Raw genomic sequence first — 19,235 nt, forward strand, 5'->3', positions numbered from 1 at the left:
GACGGTACTCCTCAGAATTACTGGGTTGGCTGGGCAAGTTTAGTATAAATAAAGACATTTAAACCAATGGACAGGACCCACAGCTTGAGGGAAGGTAGCCCTAGAGGGTCAGGATATGGAAGGGAGGTGGTCCTGGTAAACTAGCATTTTGGCCTGAATCTCTAATCCCCCCTGTCACGAAGGCAGGGGAGGGTGAGGGACGACTCCCAGAAGCCCTGTCTCTCTCCTTTGACACCCTTTTGCTAATTTTTATCCACACCAGGCACCTGAATCTTGAGGACAAGTGATTCCATTTTAAAGGGACATAAAGGGCCCAGAAGCTTCTAGAAGTGTGCTCAGTTGTCAGGCCTTTGTGTTAATTTTTAGGGCACTATGCCTATTTCTGTGACTCCTGAGGAAATCAAGGGTAGACTTTTGGGGTCATGAGATTAAAAGTCTTTATGAACTAAAACACAGTGGAACTGTTTGCAGGAGCAACTGCCTTTGTCACTGACAAAACCAGCCGTCCCAGCAGCCCTCAGTCAGGTACAGCGCCTGTAGATCACTCAGTCAGGTACAGCGCTTGCTTTGCAAGCACAAGGGCTGACCCTGAGTGCCATCCCCAGAACTTACATTCAAAAGTCCAACATGGCCAGGAGCTGGTGGCACATGCCTTAAATCCCACCTCTTCAGAGGCAAGTGGAACTCTGAGTTCGAGGCCAGTCTGGTCTACAGAGAAACTCTGTCTCAAAACAAAACAAACAAGCAAAAAACCAAAAACAAACCCAACATTGCCATGTACTTTTAATCCTAGCCCTGGGGAGGGGGAGACAGGAAGCTCACTGGGGCTAGCTTGCCAGCCTGGCCTACTTGTTGGTGATTTCCCAAGTGAAAGACTGTCTCAAAAAGGGAGGGGGCTACCAGAAGACACAATAGATAGAAGTGCATGCTCCCATAATGACCTGAATTTGGTTCCCAGAGCAACACAATAGGCGGAGAAAACAGACTCTGTCTGTCTGTCTGTCTGTCTGTCTCTCTCTCTCTCTCTCTATCTATATGAATAAAAAGTAAGTAAATGTAATAATAATTTCAAAAGACAGCACCCAAGTTTGTCTCTTGGCACCCATATATACACCCAGCATAGTGTTTCTAATCAGACTCAGAGGAAACAAGTTTGTCCCGGGGGCTTGTTTGGCACCCAACCATATGATTTTTTAAAAGCTGATTCCCCTCAGGATGCTGATGGTGAGGAGTTAAAAAGGTCACATGACTAGTTCTGGGTCACATGACTAGTTCTGGGTCACATGACTAGTTCTGGCTTCTCTAGAGTTGAGGCTTGTGTCCTCATCTGCAACCCAAGAGAACAGGGTGAACAGCCCAATTGTGGAATAGTCCCCCATTGCAAATGCTGCAATTGGAGGACGACTCCTACCCTTCCTGGCTCAGATGACTGAGTTTGAAGCTAGTGAAGAGCAGGCCAATGTGGCCTGTTTCTCTACCCGTGTGGCCTCACTCTCGTTCACTTATCCCTTGCTAAGTAACAACAGCCTCGAAGTATTCTTTTTGGACAGCTGTGTGTCAGAACTCAACTCCCTAGTTTGGTTCAGAGGGCAGAATACATGCAGAGTGCCTGGGGTCATTCTGCTGGAAGATGTGCTGGCCTAGCGGGCTCTTGAGGGTTTGTTTCCATGCCTAAGGACTCCAGTTCTCCAGTGATCTCTCCTCTCTGTGGCTGGCGTGGGCTTTCTTCCAGCATGGTGGCCTGAAGATAGGAAGACTTCAAGAAAAGAGAACGTGTCAAACCCCCAGGCAGATTTTGTCTTTTGAGAGTCCAACCATCGGAGTTACATATAATATTACCGTCGCTCTCTCTTGGCTGGAACAGATCACAGAGTCAGCTCAGATTCACAGAGGGGAAATGGACTGCAGAGCAGTGGGAGCAAAGACAAGGAATTTGTAGCCATCTTGACACATCTCACACTCTCAGAGAACGTCGGGAGGATTTCTTTTTCTTGAGATATGGAGAACACTTAGCATGGCATTTGGTGAATTGTGTCAGATTTGTTTCACGAAGGGCAGCTATTGTGAGAGCCCAAATAGAGAGCTGTTGATTTGCAGGAGCTGGGCAGCTCTGACTACAAATGAAGACATCCAGTCTTCAGACTAGGCCCAAAGGAATTACAGAAGTTAGTCTGAATTCAGCCACAGCTGGGCCGAGTGCACAAACTTCAAAGGTATCATTACAGCTCTCTGTCTCTCCTCCACCCCATGTCTCTCTTATTCCTCAGTCCCTCCCTGCCCACTCTGTCTGTTGTTTCAGCTCACCACGTCTCCCATCTTCATTCTCTCTCCTTGTACATTTCCTCTCTATGACAGCTTTGGGCCTCCATGCTTAGGAATGATGACTTTTCTTTTAAAGGGAGGGGATCTTGGGGCTGAAAAAACTGCTCGGTGTTTAAGAGCACTTGTTCTATCAGAGGACCCAGGTTCAGCTCCCAGTATCTTCCTGGAGGCTCACAATCGTCCTTAACTCCAGCTCCAAAGGACCAAACATCATCTTTGACTTTGCGGGCACCAGACATCCACATGGTGCTAAAACATACTAAAACACACATGCTAAAACATACATACAGGCAAAGTATGCATGCACCCCCACAAAAAAAATCTATTTCTAAAAGTCTTTTCAGTTGTAGTCCCACGAAAGACACTGACTAGTTTAGCTTGAACCAGTAACACTCCCCAGGGAAATATATGCTACTTTGACAAATTGTCAGACTTCTAAGACCACAGGGGATGGGGGCACAGAGTTCTTCAAATGAAACAGGGGAAGGGACCTTCTGGGCAGACACTAATGGTGGTTTCCAGAACATCCATCTACTCCCAGGATGCCCCTGCAATCGAAGCTTCAGGACAATCTCACGGAGAATTTGAACTCAGAATACCTGACCAAAGAATACTCTAACTTTTCAAGAGGGAGAGTAGAAATGGCATTAAGGGGCACACAGGGGAGAGGAAAGCTCCAAGGGGTGGAGTTTAGAGTCCCAGAGGGTGCTGATGCTGTGCCACTCTCTCCTTCCCTTCTTTTTCCTGTCTTCCTTTCCCTTATCTCTCCCGCCCTCCTCCACCCCCTTCCTTTCCTTTCCCTAGATCAGACCCAAAGCCTGGTGCAGGCTATGAAAGTCACCCAGGCGCTAACAATGCCCAGCGTTCAGCCCAGCAGTTTTTTTTAAACCAATCTCTTGTACTTCTCAAATAGACCACTAGAGGGCCTCAGAGTTCAACTTCTCTATTGACTGAGATCTGCAGGAGGAGAAGGACGTCTGGGGAATTCAACAGCAGCAGGAAGCCCCAGTGGTACTAAAAGGAAGCCAAGAGACCCACGAACAGTTTAGGTCATGCTGTCTGGGACCTCTAGTTGACCAGACCTAGGACTGGGGCGCCAATCTATGTCTCTATGACTGCCTGGTTCTCGTAGGGTGTTCTGAGATGACGGATAACGTAGATGTTGAGTATTTTCCGCTGTGATACCAAAAAAGCAGACTGAGGCAAATGACATTGAGCCAACGCTACTCCAAGCAGGTTGAAAAGAAGGTAAGACGTCTTTTTTTTTCTTCTTCTTCTTTTAAAGACCCTGGTCCAGCCAGCTAAGCAACTAAGAGGCTACCCTGTCCATGTCTCAGTGACTCTCACAAAATTGGGCTCTCTCTGGGAGCATCTTGGCTCATGGTGAGACATGGTTAGAGTACAGAGCAGACAACAGTCTATTTTTTTTTTTTTTGCGGGGAGGGGTGATTCTAGACAGCATTTCTCTGTGTAGCCCTGGCTGTCCTGAAACTAGCTCTGTAGACCAGGCTGGCCTCAAACTCAGAGATCTGCCTGCCTCTGCCTCCCAAGCGTTGGGATTAAAGGCGCGCGCCACTACACCCAGTTCTACTGCAGTCTTGAAGTTGCTGGTCACATAGTAGCAATCCATCTTCTAAGACCAAGTTTCCCAAGGGTCTGGGAGATCCCTAACTTAAGGAGTGCAGTGCCGAGCAGGAGGCATGGCCGGAGGTCACGAGCCTAGCTCTCTGCAAGCACAGAGATGGCACTGTGCTCTTGCACTGCTGCCCGAGGACCCCTGCGAGACAGACCTCACAAGTGCCCCCCTGACATCCACTCCCCTAGTTCACCCAGCTGCTCAGCCCCAGGCACAGGCAAGGTCCCCTGCTGGCTTTGTGGGGGGGGGAGCATGTGGAACTTGAGCTAAGGGAAAGAGCACTGAAGAACCCCAGATGTGTGTGTGACCGCATCAGGAAAAGGCAGAACCTAGGCAGATGGGTTAAAAGGCTGAGTGGAAGGCCTAGGGTGCCTCTGAGGCCAAGAACTCCCAACTCACCTCTCTTTCCCTTTGGGAGCCACAGGAGGAATCTGGAGCCCTGGAAGCAGTGAGTCACTTCCCCTTACCTTGCTGAAGGCAGGGACAACGGGATGGAGGGTCCTTATCCATCTAGAGATCTTCCTTCTCTTCTTCACCAAGACCAACTGCTCCAGCTGAGCATCAAGAAGGAACAGGACTAGACTGGGCTAGGCTGGGGCTGTGAGGGTCCCACCTGTTCTCACCCTGTGCCTCCCCCAGCCCTCCCTCCAGGAGACCTCCCCCAGAGCTGCCACAGCTGGAACCATTCTCCAGCCCCTTTCATCCTCCAAACTCCCCACCCCCGCCCCCAGTGGCCCCTGTAATTGTGGTCTTTGGCAGGCGGCTGCGGGGGCTGGGGCTGGGCTGAGGGCCAGGTTGCAGGTCAGGTCTGGGGAAGGGACCAGGGGCTGCTGGTGCTGGTAGAGGCTTGGCCATGGGTGGCATGGGTCATCCAGGTTGGGACCCCAGATATACACTTCTCTTGGGCTTCATCTGCACATAGGCCAAAGTCTGTCACATATTGCTAGGCCTCATGACCTCAGGTCAGACCCATGATGGGGGCATAGGCTACAGGCATCAGTATTTGCCTTCTAGAATTTCGGGGGGGGGTTCTTTCTCCCCTTTTACTTCTGTGTTTCTTGGGTCCTGCCACAGAGACCCTTCTCTCTCCCCAGACAGAGGTCAAAAGGAGAAACTGCCAGCTACCCTGCCAGGCCCACAGTATTGTTCCAAGATGGTTTCCTCTAAACACTGGGAGATGGTTCTGAATGCAGGTCACCAGGCCTTGTGCCTGGGAAGAGCTGATTCAGTACCTTGGGGCCTAGAATCAATATTCCCACAATAGCCTACCCCATATCTGCTGCTTCAAGTGTGGGAAACATTAGAAACACTAAGATGAGCACTAGACGGGGAGGAAGGAGATCCGCACCTTGACTATGGCCTCATTGCCTGGGTCGGGTGGGGTCTATTCCAAATCTATTCTGGGCCTCAGGTTCCCCAACAGCCAATGGGAACTTGATTCTTCAGTCTCAGATGCCCACCCTGGGGTTGTGCCTCTGTCCTGTGTTGAGTCAGACCCGACTGCAGTGCCAGGTGATTGGGATTTGTTCCCGCAGCACCACGGTGGGGGTGGGAGAGAGTTGGGGGGGGGCAGGGGGTGTCTAGGGTCAGACAAGGCTCTGGTGACACAGGCTGCTTCCTGCCCCCCGCTGTTTTTCCCGCTGTCCAGCCAGACTGCTCCCTCATTGTCCCACCCCAACCCCCAGCAGCCCCAAGCTCTTAATTCCTGACAGCTGCAATGACTGCCGGCGTAGATGGGGGGGGAGTGTCCGGCGTAGATGGGGGGGGAGTGTCATCAGCCTGCTGCTGTTCAGGCCTCCCCCACCACCTGACAGTCTGGGGGCAAGAAAGTCACCTCCCCTCCAATTCTCCGAGGACGGTCAATTCCTGGAATGGGCCCCCTTTGTCTCTGAGCCCTGAGGCAATGACAATTCTCTTCTTAAGGCGGGGGGGGGGGGGGGAGGGCAACGGGGGTTCTTTTCAGAGAGAGGGGGCCACAGGATGTGATTGTGTAGAATAGGAGACTTGTGCCCATTTCACAGAGGGCCATGTCAAAGATGCAGCAAGAGTGAGATGCACTGTCCAGACCCAGGTTAGAGTCAGAACCAGAAGCTAGGGCCCCTGGTCTTCCGGCCCTTTCCCTGGTCACAGACACATGACCAGTATGCCCAATATACGTGACCAGTTTTCTACCAGTGGTGTGAGAGAAGGAAGGGACACTGGAGTACTAGAGATAGGGCCTGTAGGCTCAGGACCAGGACCAGGACCAGGCACGTCTGAAACATCCCTGGGCATCAGCAAGCTGCTTTCAGTGGAGGGCCATGCCGGCGGAGGAAGTCAGAAGAACTAAATCCACCTTAGATCTTTGACTAATTTGCTGTTTGACCTTACATCAGTCATTGCCCTCTCTGGGCCTCTGTATTTTCTTGTGACATTAAAAAGGGTGGGGGACTGGATAAAATGTTCTGACTGCCCACTTTTGAATTACAGGGTTCTCTAGTCCTTGCTCCCAGCTAGGGCCATCCCAAGGCACCTAGGTCCCAACAAGCATTTACTAGAGTCTGGACCTTTTTGCCTTCCATAGCTCACCGACTAGATGAAGTGGGCGCTCATTTCATAAAGGGAAAGAGGGTGACTCCAGGAGCGACTTTGAAAAGTCATGGGGGAAAGCCAGAGGTGGTCAAACCCCTTCCCGGGACCTCCACACGCACACCTGTCTCTCTAGGCAAGCTGGGGGAAGTCCCTCTGGAAGTAGAGAAGGCAAAACCGAGGGGCCGGCCTCCCCCTCCAGTCCCGCAGGTGTGTGCTGGGGTGGGGTGAGACACTCCCCTACAGCTGTGTTTCAGCTTCAGTGAGGCACATACACTACAGGTTAACACACAGACCAGCACCCGGGTGCAGGGTGCCAAGAACCAAGACGCCCGTACCTCTCCTTCCTTCACCCTCTGCAGGCGTTCCCCCTCTCCACCCCACACACACCGCGGACTCAGTGGCCTCAGGGACACGAGCACTCCATTCCCTGTCGTGACATCACTTGGGGTAGAACCCTTAGACACTACATGGAGGGGGGGCAGAGCTCCCCGAGCCAGGACAGTCACTCACTCTCCAGGCGGTGGGGCTGGGCCAGACGGTACCGCCCCCACCGCGCCCGCCTTGCACACCCTCAGAAGCGCAGGCTCGCAGCGCGGCGCTGGGGGGGGGGGGGCTCCCCAGCACCTCGGCCTCGAGTCCCCAGCCCGCTGCACCTCCACCCCCCTTACCCTCTAGAGGCACCAGGAGTTGTCGCAAGGGGGCCTCGGGAAATTCCCTGGACCCCAGTGCCAGGAGGTGCCCGGTTCGCCCGCTCCCCATCCACCCCCCCGAGGGCGGTGCCCGGGGGCGCTGCCCCATGGAGCGGGGAGGCGGGCGCCGTCTGCTGCGGGAGCCGTGACCTGAGTAGGAGCTGTGTGTCGCAGCCACCCCACCCCTGCCGATCATGCGCAGGCGACCCTGGTTCGCCAGTCCCACCGGGCTGTGAGCCCCCCACTCCCGGCCTGTCAAGGCCCGCGCGCCATGGGCAGCGCCCACCCTCGCCCCTGGCTGCGGCTCCCATCCCGGCCTCAGCCGCGGCCTGAGCTGTGTGCGCTCCTGTTCTTCCTACTGCTGCTGGCTGCTGCTGTGCCCAGGTGAGCTCTCACCTCATGCTCCGCCCTCTTGGAGAGCTAGGACCCCCGGGGCCGTTCCCAGTGCTCTGGCTGGGGAAGGGACCCTGGAGTGTGCTGTGCGGGGAGACAGGGTCACGGAAAAGTGCTGGTGTCCAATCAAAGTTAGTGAGTTACCTCAGAGGAAAAGGTTGAACTGGCGACGGGATATGGGCAGTCCAGGATAGGGCAGTGCCCAGGTGGGTGATGGTAGCTAGGTCGGGAAGTGGGTATTTGGGAATAAGTGCCAGCTAGGAGTTCTTTTCACCCTGGGGGCAATGCACCCCCACGCCAAGAATAAGTTCAAATTGCCTCCTTCCACCTTGCGAATCATCCCAGACAGGAGCCAGAAAGGAGTTGAAGGGGGTTTCCCCATCTCAGATGGGGGTCAAGTAAGAGACTGACGCTGAAAGGCAGTGGTGTGTGTGTGTGTGTTCCAGTAAGCTGGGTTGGGTAACCAGCAGTTTGCATAAATATATGTGTGACAATGGGAGTTTATGGCCCAATGTACATTAGGGCAAGCATATATGTGAATTTGTGTGTGTGTGTGTGTGTGTGTGTGTGTGTAACTGTCTGATTAAGTGTGTAAGTGGTAAGTGCCCTGGTTTTCTGCTTCCTCCATAATGTGTGCAGAAGCATGTCGGAAACATGCCAGTTGCTGAAGCATGGCTTTGGGGTACCCTTTGAGGCATCTGTACCTGGGGAGGAACTTCTAAAATACTGAGTGCATATATTTACCTTCGTGGGTGTGCAGCTGGGTGGATCGTGTTGGAGTGGATGGGGAGAGGCATGGATTCCTGGGTCCAAACTTAAGAACCAGGAGTTGGGGTAGAGTGATTATGGCCTATGGGACAGAATGTGTGTTATTAAACAGGCCCTCACAGTCTCCCACAAAACGCTTATCCACCCCACCCCATATGCCTGCAGGTCAGCACCCAACGACATCCTGGGCCTCCGCCTACCCCCAGAGCCTGTGCTCAACGCCAACACAGTGTGCCTGACACTGCCCGGTCTGAGCCGGCGGCAGATGGAGGTGTGTGTGCGTCACCCTGACGTGGCTGCTTCAGCCATCCAGGGCATCCAGATCGCCATCCACGAGTGCCAGCATCAGTTCCGGGACCAGCGCTGGAACTGTTCTAGCCTGGAGACTCGGAACAAAGTCCCCTACGAGAGCCCCATCTTCAGCAGAGGTAGCTGCTCCTCGGTCCAAACTCTTGCCCTTCCCCCTCAGGACCTGTACCCCAGAACCTGCTAGCTATCTCTAATGAACTCTCAAGGTGGCACCTCCTTAGAACCCTGTATCTGCAAGCCATGTTTGCTTTCTGGTCTCAGAAAAGTATCCGGAGCGGGCGCCGGTGGGAGGTGAGGGTGGGCAGAAACAGGGGTCAGAAACCTCTCTAACTGAGGGAGGCAGGCGCCATACCTGATCGCTAGACTGTTGGTTTATCCCCCTCTGTTACGTGCCTCAAGCTTCAGACTCAGAAAATATCCGTACCCCTTCCTCAATTTATGCTAGACTGGGTAAGCTATGGTCAGGGTGAGGTTGGAGAGCCTGTGAGGGGAGAAGTGGAGAGAAAGAGAGAGAACTTCCGGTGAGTGGCCTTCACTCCTGCAGAAGCTCTGCCTGCTATGGATGACCCATGACCAGTCTGGGTGTCATTCTCATTGTCCCCTCCAAAGCCCTCCCGGAATCAAAGCATTGCTGTGTGTCTGCTGTGGCCCCTGCCCGGCAGTCCCAACAGCCTTGTTAACCCCAGTGCTCTAAGGAGCCACAGCACTATCAGTTCCCTGTCCTCAATTCTGGATAACCCAGGCCCACGTAGACACTCCCTAGAAGGGCTAAGCTGTTTGAGGCAGGGAGTTTGGTCACTTCCTTCAGCTCCCACTGACCTAGCTGAGGCCTTGAATCAGGTCTCTGTGGCCAGATTGCAGCTTGGGTTTGTCTAACTGGATACAGTTTCTTCTCTCAGCTACTTGTCAGGGCAATGAGGGGGACCTGGTAGCCCAGGCGCCTTAGGGTTTGAGCGATTCTTGTTGGTTGTGGAGGAGGAGGGGCGTAACCTTAGTGCCTCGGGCTTCTGCGAGACCCAGGTTTTAATGTGCCCCAACTGCAGAAAGAACCTAATCAGGATTCCCCCCACTTTCAGTAGAACCCATGTTTGCACCCCTTGGGCCCCCAAGTTAGGGGCCACCTCGTCCCCCCCACCCCCCCGCTCAGCCCCAGGCCGCTGCCCCGCCCCTGCGCGCTCCCTCCTGCCTCCCCCGCGCGCCTCGGGCGCTGTTTCTACCCGGCCAAGCCCAGCCCGACGCGTGTGGCGGCATGCAGCCGCGAACTAATCCCCGCGGGCCGCAGCAGACTGCTCTGCGCTGTTCTCGGTGAACACCCCCCCCCACACACACACACCTTGCCCCGCGCTGTCCCTCTAGCCCCGCACAGTCAGATTATCCCTTCCTGTCAGCTGGGGGGCTGCTGCAAGTGATCCCCTGCCCGCAGGCCTGCTCCACTCCCACTGCACGACGTCACCCACCCCACCACCCACTCCTCACCGCCCGCGCTCGCTGACACTAAGTGGCAGACAGGCCTCAGCATCTTCCAGGCTCCGGCTGGGCCAGGCCGGTACTCACTGCTTTGGAACTACCCTCTGCCACCCGGGGGTTGCTAGGTCTCTACTCTCCCCACAGATGCATTTCTTACTGGGCTCCTGCTTCAACTTCTGCACAGTGGTGGCTCCTGCAGGCTTTGAGGGTCTTTCCCCTGCCACCACCAGAGAGACAAGCCAGGGCTAGCTCTTCAGTCCTCTCCTCGGCCTCAGTGTCCCCCATTAGTCCTGTTGATCTCGCTAGCCTGAATCCAGGTGTCCCAATCAGACCGCTGACACCTAGTGAAGGACCTGGGGTCTTTGAAGGTTAGGGGAAGAGTTTGGAGCCACGCGGGTTTGGCGCAGGGCCAGGTGCTCTGGGTTCACCTGCAGTTTAATAAGCAGGAGGTGAGCTGGGGGGACGGTGGGGAGAGAGGTTAGGGGTGGAGAGGGAGACTTGCCAGGGCTAGCCAGGGCGGGGCGGCACCTAGTGCTGAGAGGGGGCGGGACTGCGGCTCCAGGACTCCGTCAGCCAGCGGGGCAGGGTTCCTTTCCTAGGCCTAGGAACCCCGCCCTACCTCAGTGGATTCTGCCTCCCCTCCGCCCCCCATCCGTTGCAACACCTCATTTCTACCTCTCCCTCCTTAGTGGGGACGGCTCTGGGCTTTTGGAAAGACAATTGCCATCCTCCCAACCCCCTTTGTCTCGTCACTGCCACCGAGCCTGCCCTCCTATCCAACTAAGTCCACCCTTCTTTGGGCTCATTTTATAGTCCATTTCTAGGTCCTCTTCTCCGGGACTCGCTAAATTTGAATCCCATCAGGGAACTCTTGGTGGAGGCTAGCCCTGGCTATCTAGTTTCTTCCTCTATCTCGTCGTGATCATTGTGGAGCCCGTCGACCTGGCTTGAGCTACACACACACACACACACACACACACACACACACACACACACACACACCACTTTACTATAAGGGCTGACCCCTCCGATCTAGGCTGCTAAGAAGGTTCTTTTAAAACATATTCCTCTACACTTCATTTCAAGGACTGCTGAGGGTGAATGTGTGTGTGTGTGTGTGTGGGGTTCCTTAGGTTTTTCTATGACAATGTCACGCCTCCAGCAGATGGGTCTGAGGAAGGGAGGAAGGTAAAAGGTAGAAAGGGGACAAACCCAGGAATATAAATAGGCTTTCCATAGTCTGCAGATGGGGGGTGGGGGCGGGGACAGGAACAGGAGTCTCCAAGGGGCTTGACAGAGTGTGTGTGGAGGGGGGACATTGTGAGAGGGCCTTAAAATCATGCTAACTTCTTTGCCCAGCCCTAAGGCAACAATGACCAGGGCACTGGTACCCTCCGCATCTATAACGCAGACAGGTTGATGAGTGCCTGGGTGCTGGACATCACATCTGTTAGGGGATGAACAGAGGACTCCTCCATCAGTCCCCCAGGAGGGGAGGACCAGGAGGTTTGGTTGTAGGAGGTTCAGGGGGACTAAAGGAGAGTGTGGTAGGTTCACAAAGCTGCCATGGTTAGGTGCTCCTGGGCCTAAGATCCAGCCTCATTGGTGATGAATGGAAAGAAGGGGCCTGACATCCTGCATCCTGCGGCAAGCCAGGGTCCCAGCCCAGGAAAAACCAGTAGTGTAAGTAGCCAGAGCCTGCAGTGCAACATCCCAAGACATTGTTTCAGAGAGTATAGTTTTAAGAGCAGGCATCTAGGGTCTGGGGAATGTAGTGGCACTCAGATAGGGAAACTGAGGCACAGATTATCATATCTCAGGGTCATCTAAAGTCCTAGTATTTTGATGACATTCTAATAAATTAGCAAACATGTATTAAGCACTTAGTATATTTTGGGCATTGTACTAAAACACAGTATCCATGGTTTAGGGTCCTCAAATGGGCCCCACTTGGTAGGTCCTATTATTAGCTTTACAAATGAAGCGAAGAGAGGCTGGGTGATTTGCTATTCGACATCCAGTTTATAAATGAGCAGGAGAGCCAGGACTCCGTGCAGTTCACCTGACCTTAGAGCTCCTGCCCAACCCTCTCCCATATGCATTTGAACGACTAGATCAATGCCCACCAAACCCCAGAGGTGAGCTGGAGCAACCGAGTGTACTCCAAGTACTCCAAGAAGTAAACACACACACCTATGTTTGAGTAAACACACCCACTCTGTATCATGCTTAAGTGTTCCCACATGCACAGCACAGGACACCCCCCTCCCCCGCCGCCACCCCAGGCTTGGGAGCCATGCTTAGATGGTTTGCAAGGAGCGAATGGGGACCAGACCTTTGTTCTTTCTTCCTCCCTCTTTGACTTGAATGGGCAGAGCTTAAGCTTTTCTGGCTCTTCCTTGTTCCCACTGGCCCCTAAATCATCTTCCCTTCATACTACCCTGTCCTCCAAACCTACTCCCCGGGCCCCCTTTCTGGCCGTTGGCTGCGGCCTATAGTAGCAGCTGACTCCACTTAGATGCTGGCAGTCTCTGTCCCAGATCAAAGGCAGGGCGGCTAATTGTGCATCTTAACAAGCCCCCCCCCCCCCCCGCTCCGGGGCAGCCCAGCTGGCCATGGCCCCACCCTTTTCCCCCTCCAGCTGGCCAGATGGCACAGTGCCTGCATCTGCCCAGACAGTTGGGGCCAAGACCGAAACTGGGGCCCTGAATGGGAGCTGGGGCAGACCCAGTGGGTAGGACTTCTCTGAGCAAGGGTGCTTAGAGCACAGAGTGGCCACACATGCCCTGGTCACCTCCACACGTGGCTGTGACAGCTGTCAAAAGCACGTAGTGGGGAGTCATCTTAAGTTGCATGGGGTTTAGAGTTCCCTAAGGTTGTGGGTTATATTTTTCTGGATTCTTCCATGCCTGTCGTCACCAAAACCTTAAAGATGTAGTTGCCCCTGAATACCCTTCTGGACTTGATGCCAAGTCTGTACAGAGTCATAGGCCTGGAAATCAGGATATCTGGGTTTCTTTCTCAGCAGGAAGACTTAGTTGGAGCCCATGTCCCTCCGTAGAAAATTGGCAGCCCTGGAAGGTGAAAAGAGCTAAGTGGGGGCTTGCTTGGCTCCATAACCTCTGCAGCCTTGGGATTTCCCAGTTTGCATAGTGTGTGTGTGTGTGTGTGTGTGTGTGTGTGTGTGTGTGTGTGTGTTTGGTGGTGTGTGTTTTGGGGGTCGATGTTGCGGTCTAGGCTGCCTCTGGAGGTCTGAGTATTGCCATGTGTCCTAAAGTAGACAGGTTGATGACTCTCCCAGCAATAAGAGGCTTGCTTAGAGCTCTGGAGATAAAAGGCAGGGGATAAATGCAGGGTGCATGTCCTGGAGTTTTGGGTCTACCCTTAGGCTCCACCAGTTCACAGCAGTTTCTGCTCCCCTGAAGCCTGTGCCAAGTTCCTGGAAGCCCTTTGAAGGCTGCAGATCAATCTTCATCCCTTCCTGTTTGGTCCTAGCTGTACTCCTTACAAAACACAAAAAATGTGACCAGGATGTCGTGAGCTAGAAAGAGAAGATGGAGAGGTAGAATCTGCTTCATAGACTTGCACTAATCCAAATGATTTGTTCTAGACATGGGTCATGAGGTGCTAGGCTCTGTCTTTGATCAGGGTGAAACAAAAGACAGTGATGTAAAGAATGTAGCAGAACTGAATGAGATCAGACAGCAAGAAAACTCTCTCAATAACGGCAGTGTTTATGTAGTATTTGTTATGAGTGGACACCATTCCAAGTACTTAAAGTTTAATAACTTGTTCAATTCTTGGAGAAACAACTAGCAAGATAATGATAACACTTGTTTGCAGAGAGGGAAACTGAGGCACAAAGAGATTAAGTCTTTTGACCCAGGACTTATAGTTATTAACAACTAGTCAGTAGAAGATCCAAGATTTGAAACCTCGGCACTAGGACCGCAGAAGTCAGATCCTAGCTGCTAAAAACCCATGACATCTTTATTTTCATTTGTCTGAGCACAAAGAGCTTTGCATACAAAGAGTGAGGCTTAGGGCAGGAATGGGCTAGGGGTTATATATAGTCCCACATAGCTCTCTCTGGAGCTTATAAGGCCTCTGGGAGACCGGAGACTTTGTCCTCCCAGTCTTTGATGATGGAGTGGGAGGTTCCTGTCTGTTTCTTCTGAACCTCTGGTATCCTTCAAGGCCACATTCTGGGTTTCTTCCAGAGGCATCTATGGCACATATGGATTCTTCGCCTTGTGAAAAAGACAGTTCTTCTGGCTTCTCTCATTGCCTGCTCTCTCCAGGGCCCAGAGACGAGTCACAGGCTTGTATTAAAAGCTGCTTCTAGCTAGTGTTTTCTCAGTGGAGAATAAGCAAGAAGTAGCCTGTAGGTCTGAGAGCTGGACCTACCCCTTGGAGTAGACCTCTCCTAGTACAGGCCCAGGGCTCTCTCAGGAGGTGGCTCAGGCTGGGGCACCCCAAAGGAAAACAGTACAAACAGGCACCAGGCCAGGTTAGCACATCCCAGGGCCCTGTGAGTGTCTCAATCAGAGAGAGTTCTTTTGCCTCCTAAGCCTCTAATGAGAAGCAGAATCTGTCTTCCCACTCAGTTTGCAACCCTGCCTGCTAGATGCCAGATGCCACTTAGAACACTAGGGTCACTTGCACCAGCTTCAGATGTTACCTGCAGACCTAAGACAGAATGTAGGCAGGGTGACTGGGATATGAGAGGGAACTCACTTCTTTCCGTCAGGTCTTCTGTACCAGGATAAAAACCATCAGCAGGGAGAGGGTTCCAAGCTGAACCTAAAGTGAGCACACCACCGCAGTCCACAATCTGGGGTAGGGGAGATGACCTTAGCCTGCTGCCCACTGGCATCTCCTGGGGGCTGGAATTCCATCACTTGTAATTTATTATTTGGGTTAAACTTCACCTTCTTTCTCCAGGCTATTTTAAAATTGCAGATATCACCGTGAAAGGTAATAGATTAAGTGCCTGATCTGAAAAAGAATGTGTTTGCCAGGCACTTTCTGCCCTGGAGAAAAGATCTAGACACACAAATTCCAAGCTTGCTAAGGAGGTGTTAATGAAAACGAGAAGGGAGTGCAATCCCTTCCCCCCATTCCTCTTATACCCACTTTGAATCTCATGGCTAGCAAGTCATCGACACCCAACTATATCCCTTCTACTTCTACTATGTTTTCTTGGTCTCTTGTCTCAGGTTTTCTTTTTCCTTAATGATTTATTTTTATCTTAGGTCCATTGGTATTTTGCTTGCGTGTATGTCTGTGTGAAGGTGTCAGATCCCTGAGGAACTGTTGCGAACTGCACATGGGTGCTGGGAATTGAACAAGGTTCTTTAGAAGAGCAGCCAGTGCTTTTAACCGCTGAGACATCTCTCCAAACCCTTGCCACAGGTTTTCGAGAGAGTGCTTTCGCCTACGCCATAGCAGCTGCTGGGGTGGTGCACGCAGTGTCAAACGCGTGCGCCCTGGGTAAACTACAGGCTTGTGGTTGCGACGCCTCCAGGCGTGGGGACGAAGAAGCCTTCCGTCGGAAGCTGCACCGTCTGCAGCTGGACGCTCTGCAGCGCGGTAAGGGCCTGAGCCACGGGGTCCCAGAACACCCTGCTCTGCCCCCTGCCAGCCCTGGCCTGCAGGACTCCTGGGAGTGGGGTGGCTGCAGCCCGGATGTGGGCTTTGGAGAACGCTTCTCCAAGGACTTTCTGGACTCCCGGGAGCCTCACAGAGACATCCATGCACGCATGAGACTCCACAACAACCGTGTCGGCAGGCAGGTGAGATTCACAGTCATGTTCCTAAGCTAAGCGGGCTCCGCATCCGCTCGGGGTAGTTCCCCCTTCTAGGAATCACACTATTTCCCCAGTTCAGTAACCTCACAGGCCTCTCTTAATTCAGCCAGCAAAATGCCATGGGGACCCCTTCTACTGTGCGCTGGAGCGTGGCAGGGGCCCTAGCAAACAGAGGGTTGAAACAGTCCGGTGCAGAACAACTTGCTCCTCCCATTTTCTCTGCTGACCAACAGAGACAGGAGTAGGCAGGCATTCGGGACTTGGACTGCCACAGGCTCCTCCCCTGTAGAGGCAGAACGTTAAAGATCACCCATCATGTACCCCAGCTCTAAATGCCTCACTGCGCTGGGAGTCTGGAGCGTTCTGTTCAGTCCGCCAGCAGGGGACTCTCGCCTACTGAGGACTTCAAGGACAGCTTCCACCTTCTTTCTCCTTTTTCTGGAATTCTCATACTGCCTTAACGTTCCTTCGGGTAAAAGTGACACCACCCATAATAACACACACACACACACACACATACAGAAGGGAGGAAAAGCATAGTAGATCGAATTGATCAAACCTTATTTATGCGAATATGGAATTTGTCCTGAGCCATCAGCCTGCCTACTACTTAACCCATGAAGTCAACATTCTTAATAACCGTGGGCTCAGGCGTGGAAACCGAGGCACAGAATGACTAAGTAAGAAACTTGCCTGAGGTGGGACGTGGTAGCAGGTGGGCTCCATCCCAGTCAATCTCCTGTCTCTGTGCTTTTCCCTTCCTGGCAGTTCCATCCCCTTCCTCCTCTTTACCCTTCAGGTCAGCCCAGTTCCTGGCTTCCTCTCCCTATACTCTTTTTTCCCTGGCCTCTGAGCCCGCTCCAGTTCCTTCCACTCCCTCCAGTGGATTCAGCCATTTCCATCTTGACCCTGGGTGAAGGTGAACTGAGACACGCTTACCCTCAGGTCCCATCCAGCTCCCACCCAGCCTTACCCTGTGCATGGGGCTCCTTTCCCAAGCTCCTGACACCACCCCAGCCCCAGACCAACAGGGCCTCCTCCTTGTCCTTGTTAAAGTGGCTAATTAATGGCTGCAGCCTGTGGGAAGCAGATGTTCTGGAGCTGTTGGCCTAAGGAAGCTTGGGGGTGGGGCGGGGTGTGTGTGTGGGGTTCCCACGTGGTGCTGACACCACAGGCTACACTTGTGGGCTATGCAGCCCTGCAATACCCAAAGCAATCGGCTCCCTCGCTTACGGCCTTCGTGAACAGTTTTGAAGACCCCAGATCCTTCCTTGCATTCCTTAAAAGTCCTTGCAAAGGGGGTTGTGGGAATATGGGCAACTTCCAGTGGGGGTGTCTATAAGGGGTACTTTGGGAGAAGATTGTAGAACAAGTTGAGCGCCGAGTGAGTGGCAAGTAGGCTTCCCTTCCAGACCTGGGAATTAGTCTGCTTCCACAGGGCTGACAATTTGACAATTGTCTGGGTTCTGTTCTGCAGTCCGGGAATGCTTTGGCACCTGTTCTCACTCAGTATGAAGAAGTTGGAATAATGGCAGGAGGATGTCTCCTTAGCTGCCCTCTTCTCCCCTCACCTGGTTCCCTGCAAAGAGCAGCAGGGCACAGCTGGGGGCTGGGTGGCAGTGGGAGGGGGCCTTTCCTCCTCACCACCTGGAGGAAGGCCAAAGGCTTTGGAGTTGGGAGTAGGTGAGCAGGCACCTCCTTGCTCCAGGGAAAGCAGAGGGAATTTCCCTGAAGATTTAGGATCCCCAGGGCTCAGGAAGCAAGAACCCCCAGGCCCAAGGGCCCCCTTGCAGTTGCTAGAAAGGCTGGCGAGGAAGGAAGGAGCTCGAAGAAGGGAATTCCCCCAGAGCCTAGCCAGATGGGAGGTGGGTGGGAGGGGTGCAGGAGAGCCTGAAGAAGTTCTGAGCTCCAGATTCAGACCTCAGTATTTGCTTCTGTACAATGGGAGCCGGTTTTCAGCCCCTGTGGCCGGGGGCGGGTTGGGACACGGGGTGCTAGCTAGTCTTATTCCTCTAGGTGTCTCTCTCTGTAGGCGGTGATGGAGAACATGCGGCGAAAATGCAAGTGCCACGGCACCTCAGGCAGCTGCCAGCTAAAGACATGCTGGCAGGTGACGCCTGAGTTTCGAGCAGTGGGGGCGCTGCTGCGCAACCGCTTTCACCGCGCCACGCTCATCCGGCCGCACAACCGCAACGGTGGCCAGCTGGAGGCCGGCCCCGCGGGGGCACCCTCGCCAGCTCCAGGCACCTCAGGGCTGCGCCGAAGGGCCAGCCACTCCGACCTGGTCTACTTTGAGAAATCGCCCGACTTCTGCGAGCGCGAGCCGCGTCTGGACTCGGCGGGCACTGTGGGCCGCCTGTGCAATAAGAGCAGCTCGGGCCCCGACGGCTGCGGCAGCATGTGCTGTGGCCGCGGCCACAACATCCTGCGCCAGACGCGCAGTGAGCGCTGCCACTGCCGTTTCCACTGGTGCTGTTTCGTGGTCTGCGAAGAATGCCGAATCACCGAATGGGTCAGCGTCTGCAAGTGAGCCGACCCAGGCTCCTCTGGGTCTCAGGAAAGTTTCTCCACCTGGTGCCTGGCTTCTGTTGCTAGCGATCTGGGCCAGGCAGCAGCATCTTTGGCTCCTGAGAGAGGTGGTTGGCTCTTCCCGCTCTCAGGATCTGCAATCACCAAACGGCCCGGACCTGACTGACACCCACTCTGTGGGTTCTCCTCTTTCAGCTCCTAGCTCAGACAGCTGGGGGTGATGTTGGAGACTGGCCCACACCCTAGGATATGTCACCAAAGCAGCCCAGCCTGACAAACCTATCTCCTGTCGTCTTTTCTCCCCTTCTCCACTGAAGCTGACGCGTACCGGGCAGGGGGAGAAAACTAAAATGAAGAAACGCGCAAAATCAGGCTGAAGTGATTCTATAAAGGCCCCAGACACCCTCCTGTGAAGGCTTCTGCCCCTATCATTCATTTAACAGATATTTATTTTGCACTCTTTGTGGCGCTCTCTGGGGGAAAGAGAAGCCTTCTGGAGTTTACAGGCTTACTAAGGGAGGTGGACAATAAACCAGTAAACACACAAACAAGGTTATTTCAGGCAGTGTTGTGGGCTATGGGGAAAATTCAGCATGGCACTGGGTATACGTTGATTTGTGGGGAATGAGGCCCTTTCCGCCAAAACTAGCAGCCAAGGAGATTTCTGAGTTGTGATATACACAAGCTGAGACCTGCAAGGTGAGAAAGAGTCGTGCAGAGACGGGGAAGGGCTTGGCAGAC

General features: G+C 53.5%; 1 protein-coding gene across 1 annotated transcript; it reads left to right on the plus strand.

Moving 5' to 3' along the window:
• The first annotated feature begins 7,117 nt into the window (after window positions 1–7,117).
• Window positions 7,118–19,045, plus strand: Wnt10a (Wnt family member 10A). Its single transcript, XM_048459317.3, has 4 exons — window positions 7,118–7,602; window positions 8,545–8,807; window positions 15,571–15,950; window positions 17,998–19,045. Exons 1-4 carry the CDS (start codon window positions 7,490–7,492, stop codon window positions 18,493–18,495), a joined length of 1,254 nt encoding a protein of 417 aa, XP_048315274.1. The 5' UTR covers window positions 7,118–7,489; the 3' UTR covers window positions 18,496–19,045.
• The last annotated feature ends 190 nt before the right edge of the window (window positions 19,046–19,235 follow it).

Source organism: Myodes glareolus, chromosome 1 (genome assembly GCF_982192425.1).
Source record: "Myodes glareolus chromosome 1, mMyoGla1.1, whole genome shotgun sequence".
In the NCBI taxonomy this organism is placed as follows: Eukaryota; Metazoa; Chordata; class Mammalia; order Rodentia; family Cricetidae; genus Myodes; species Myodes glareolus.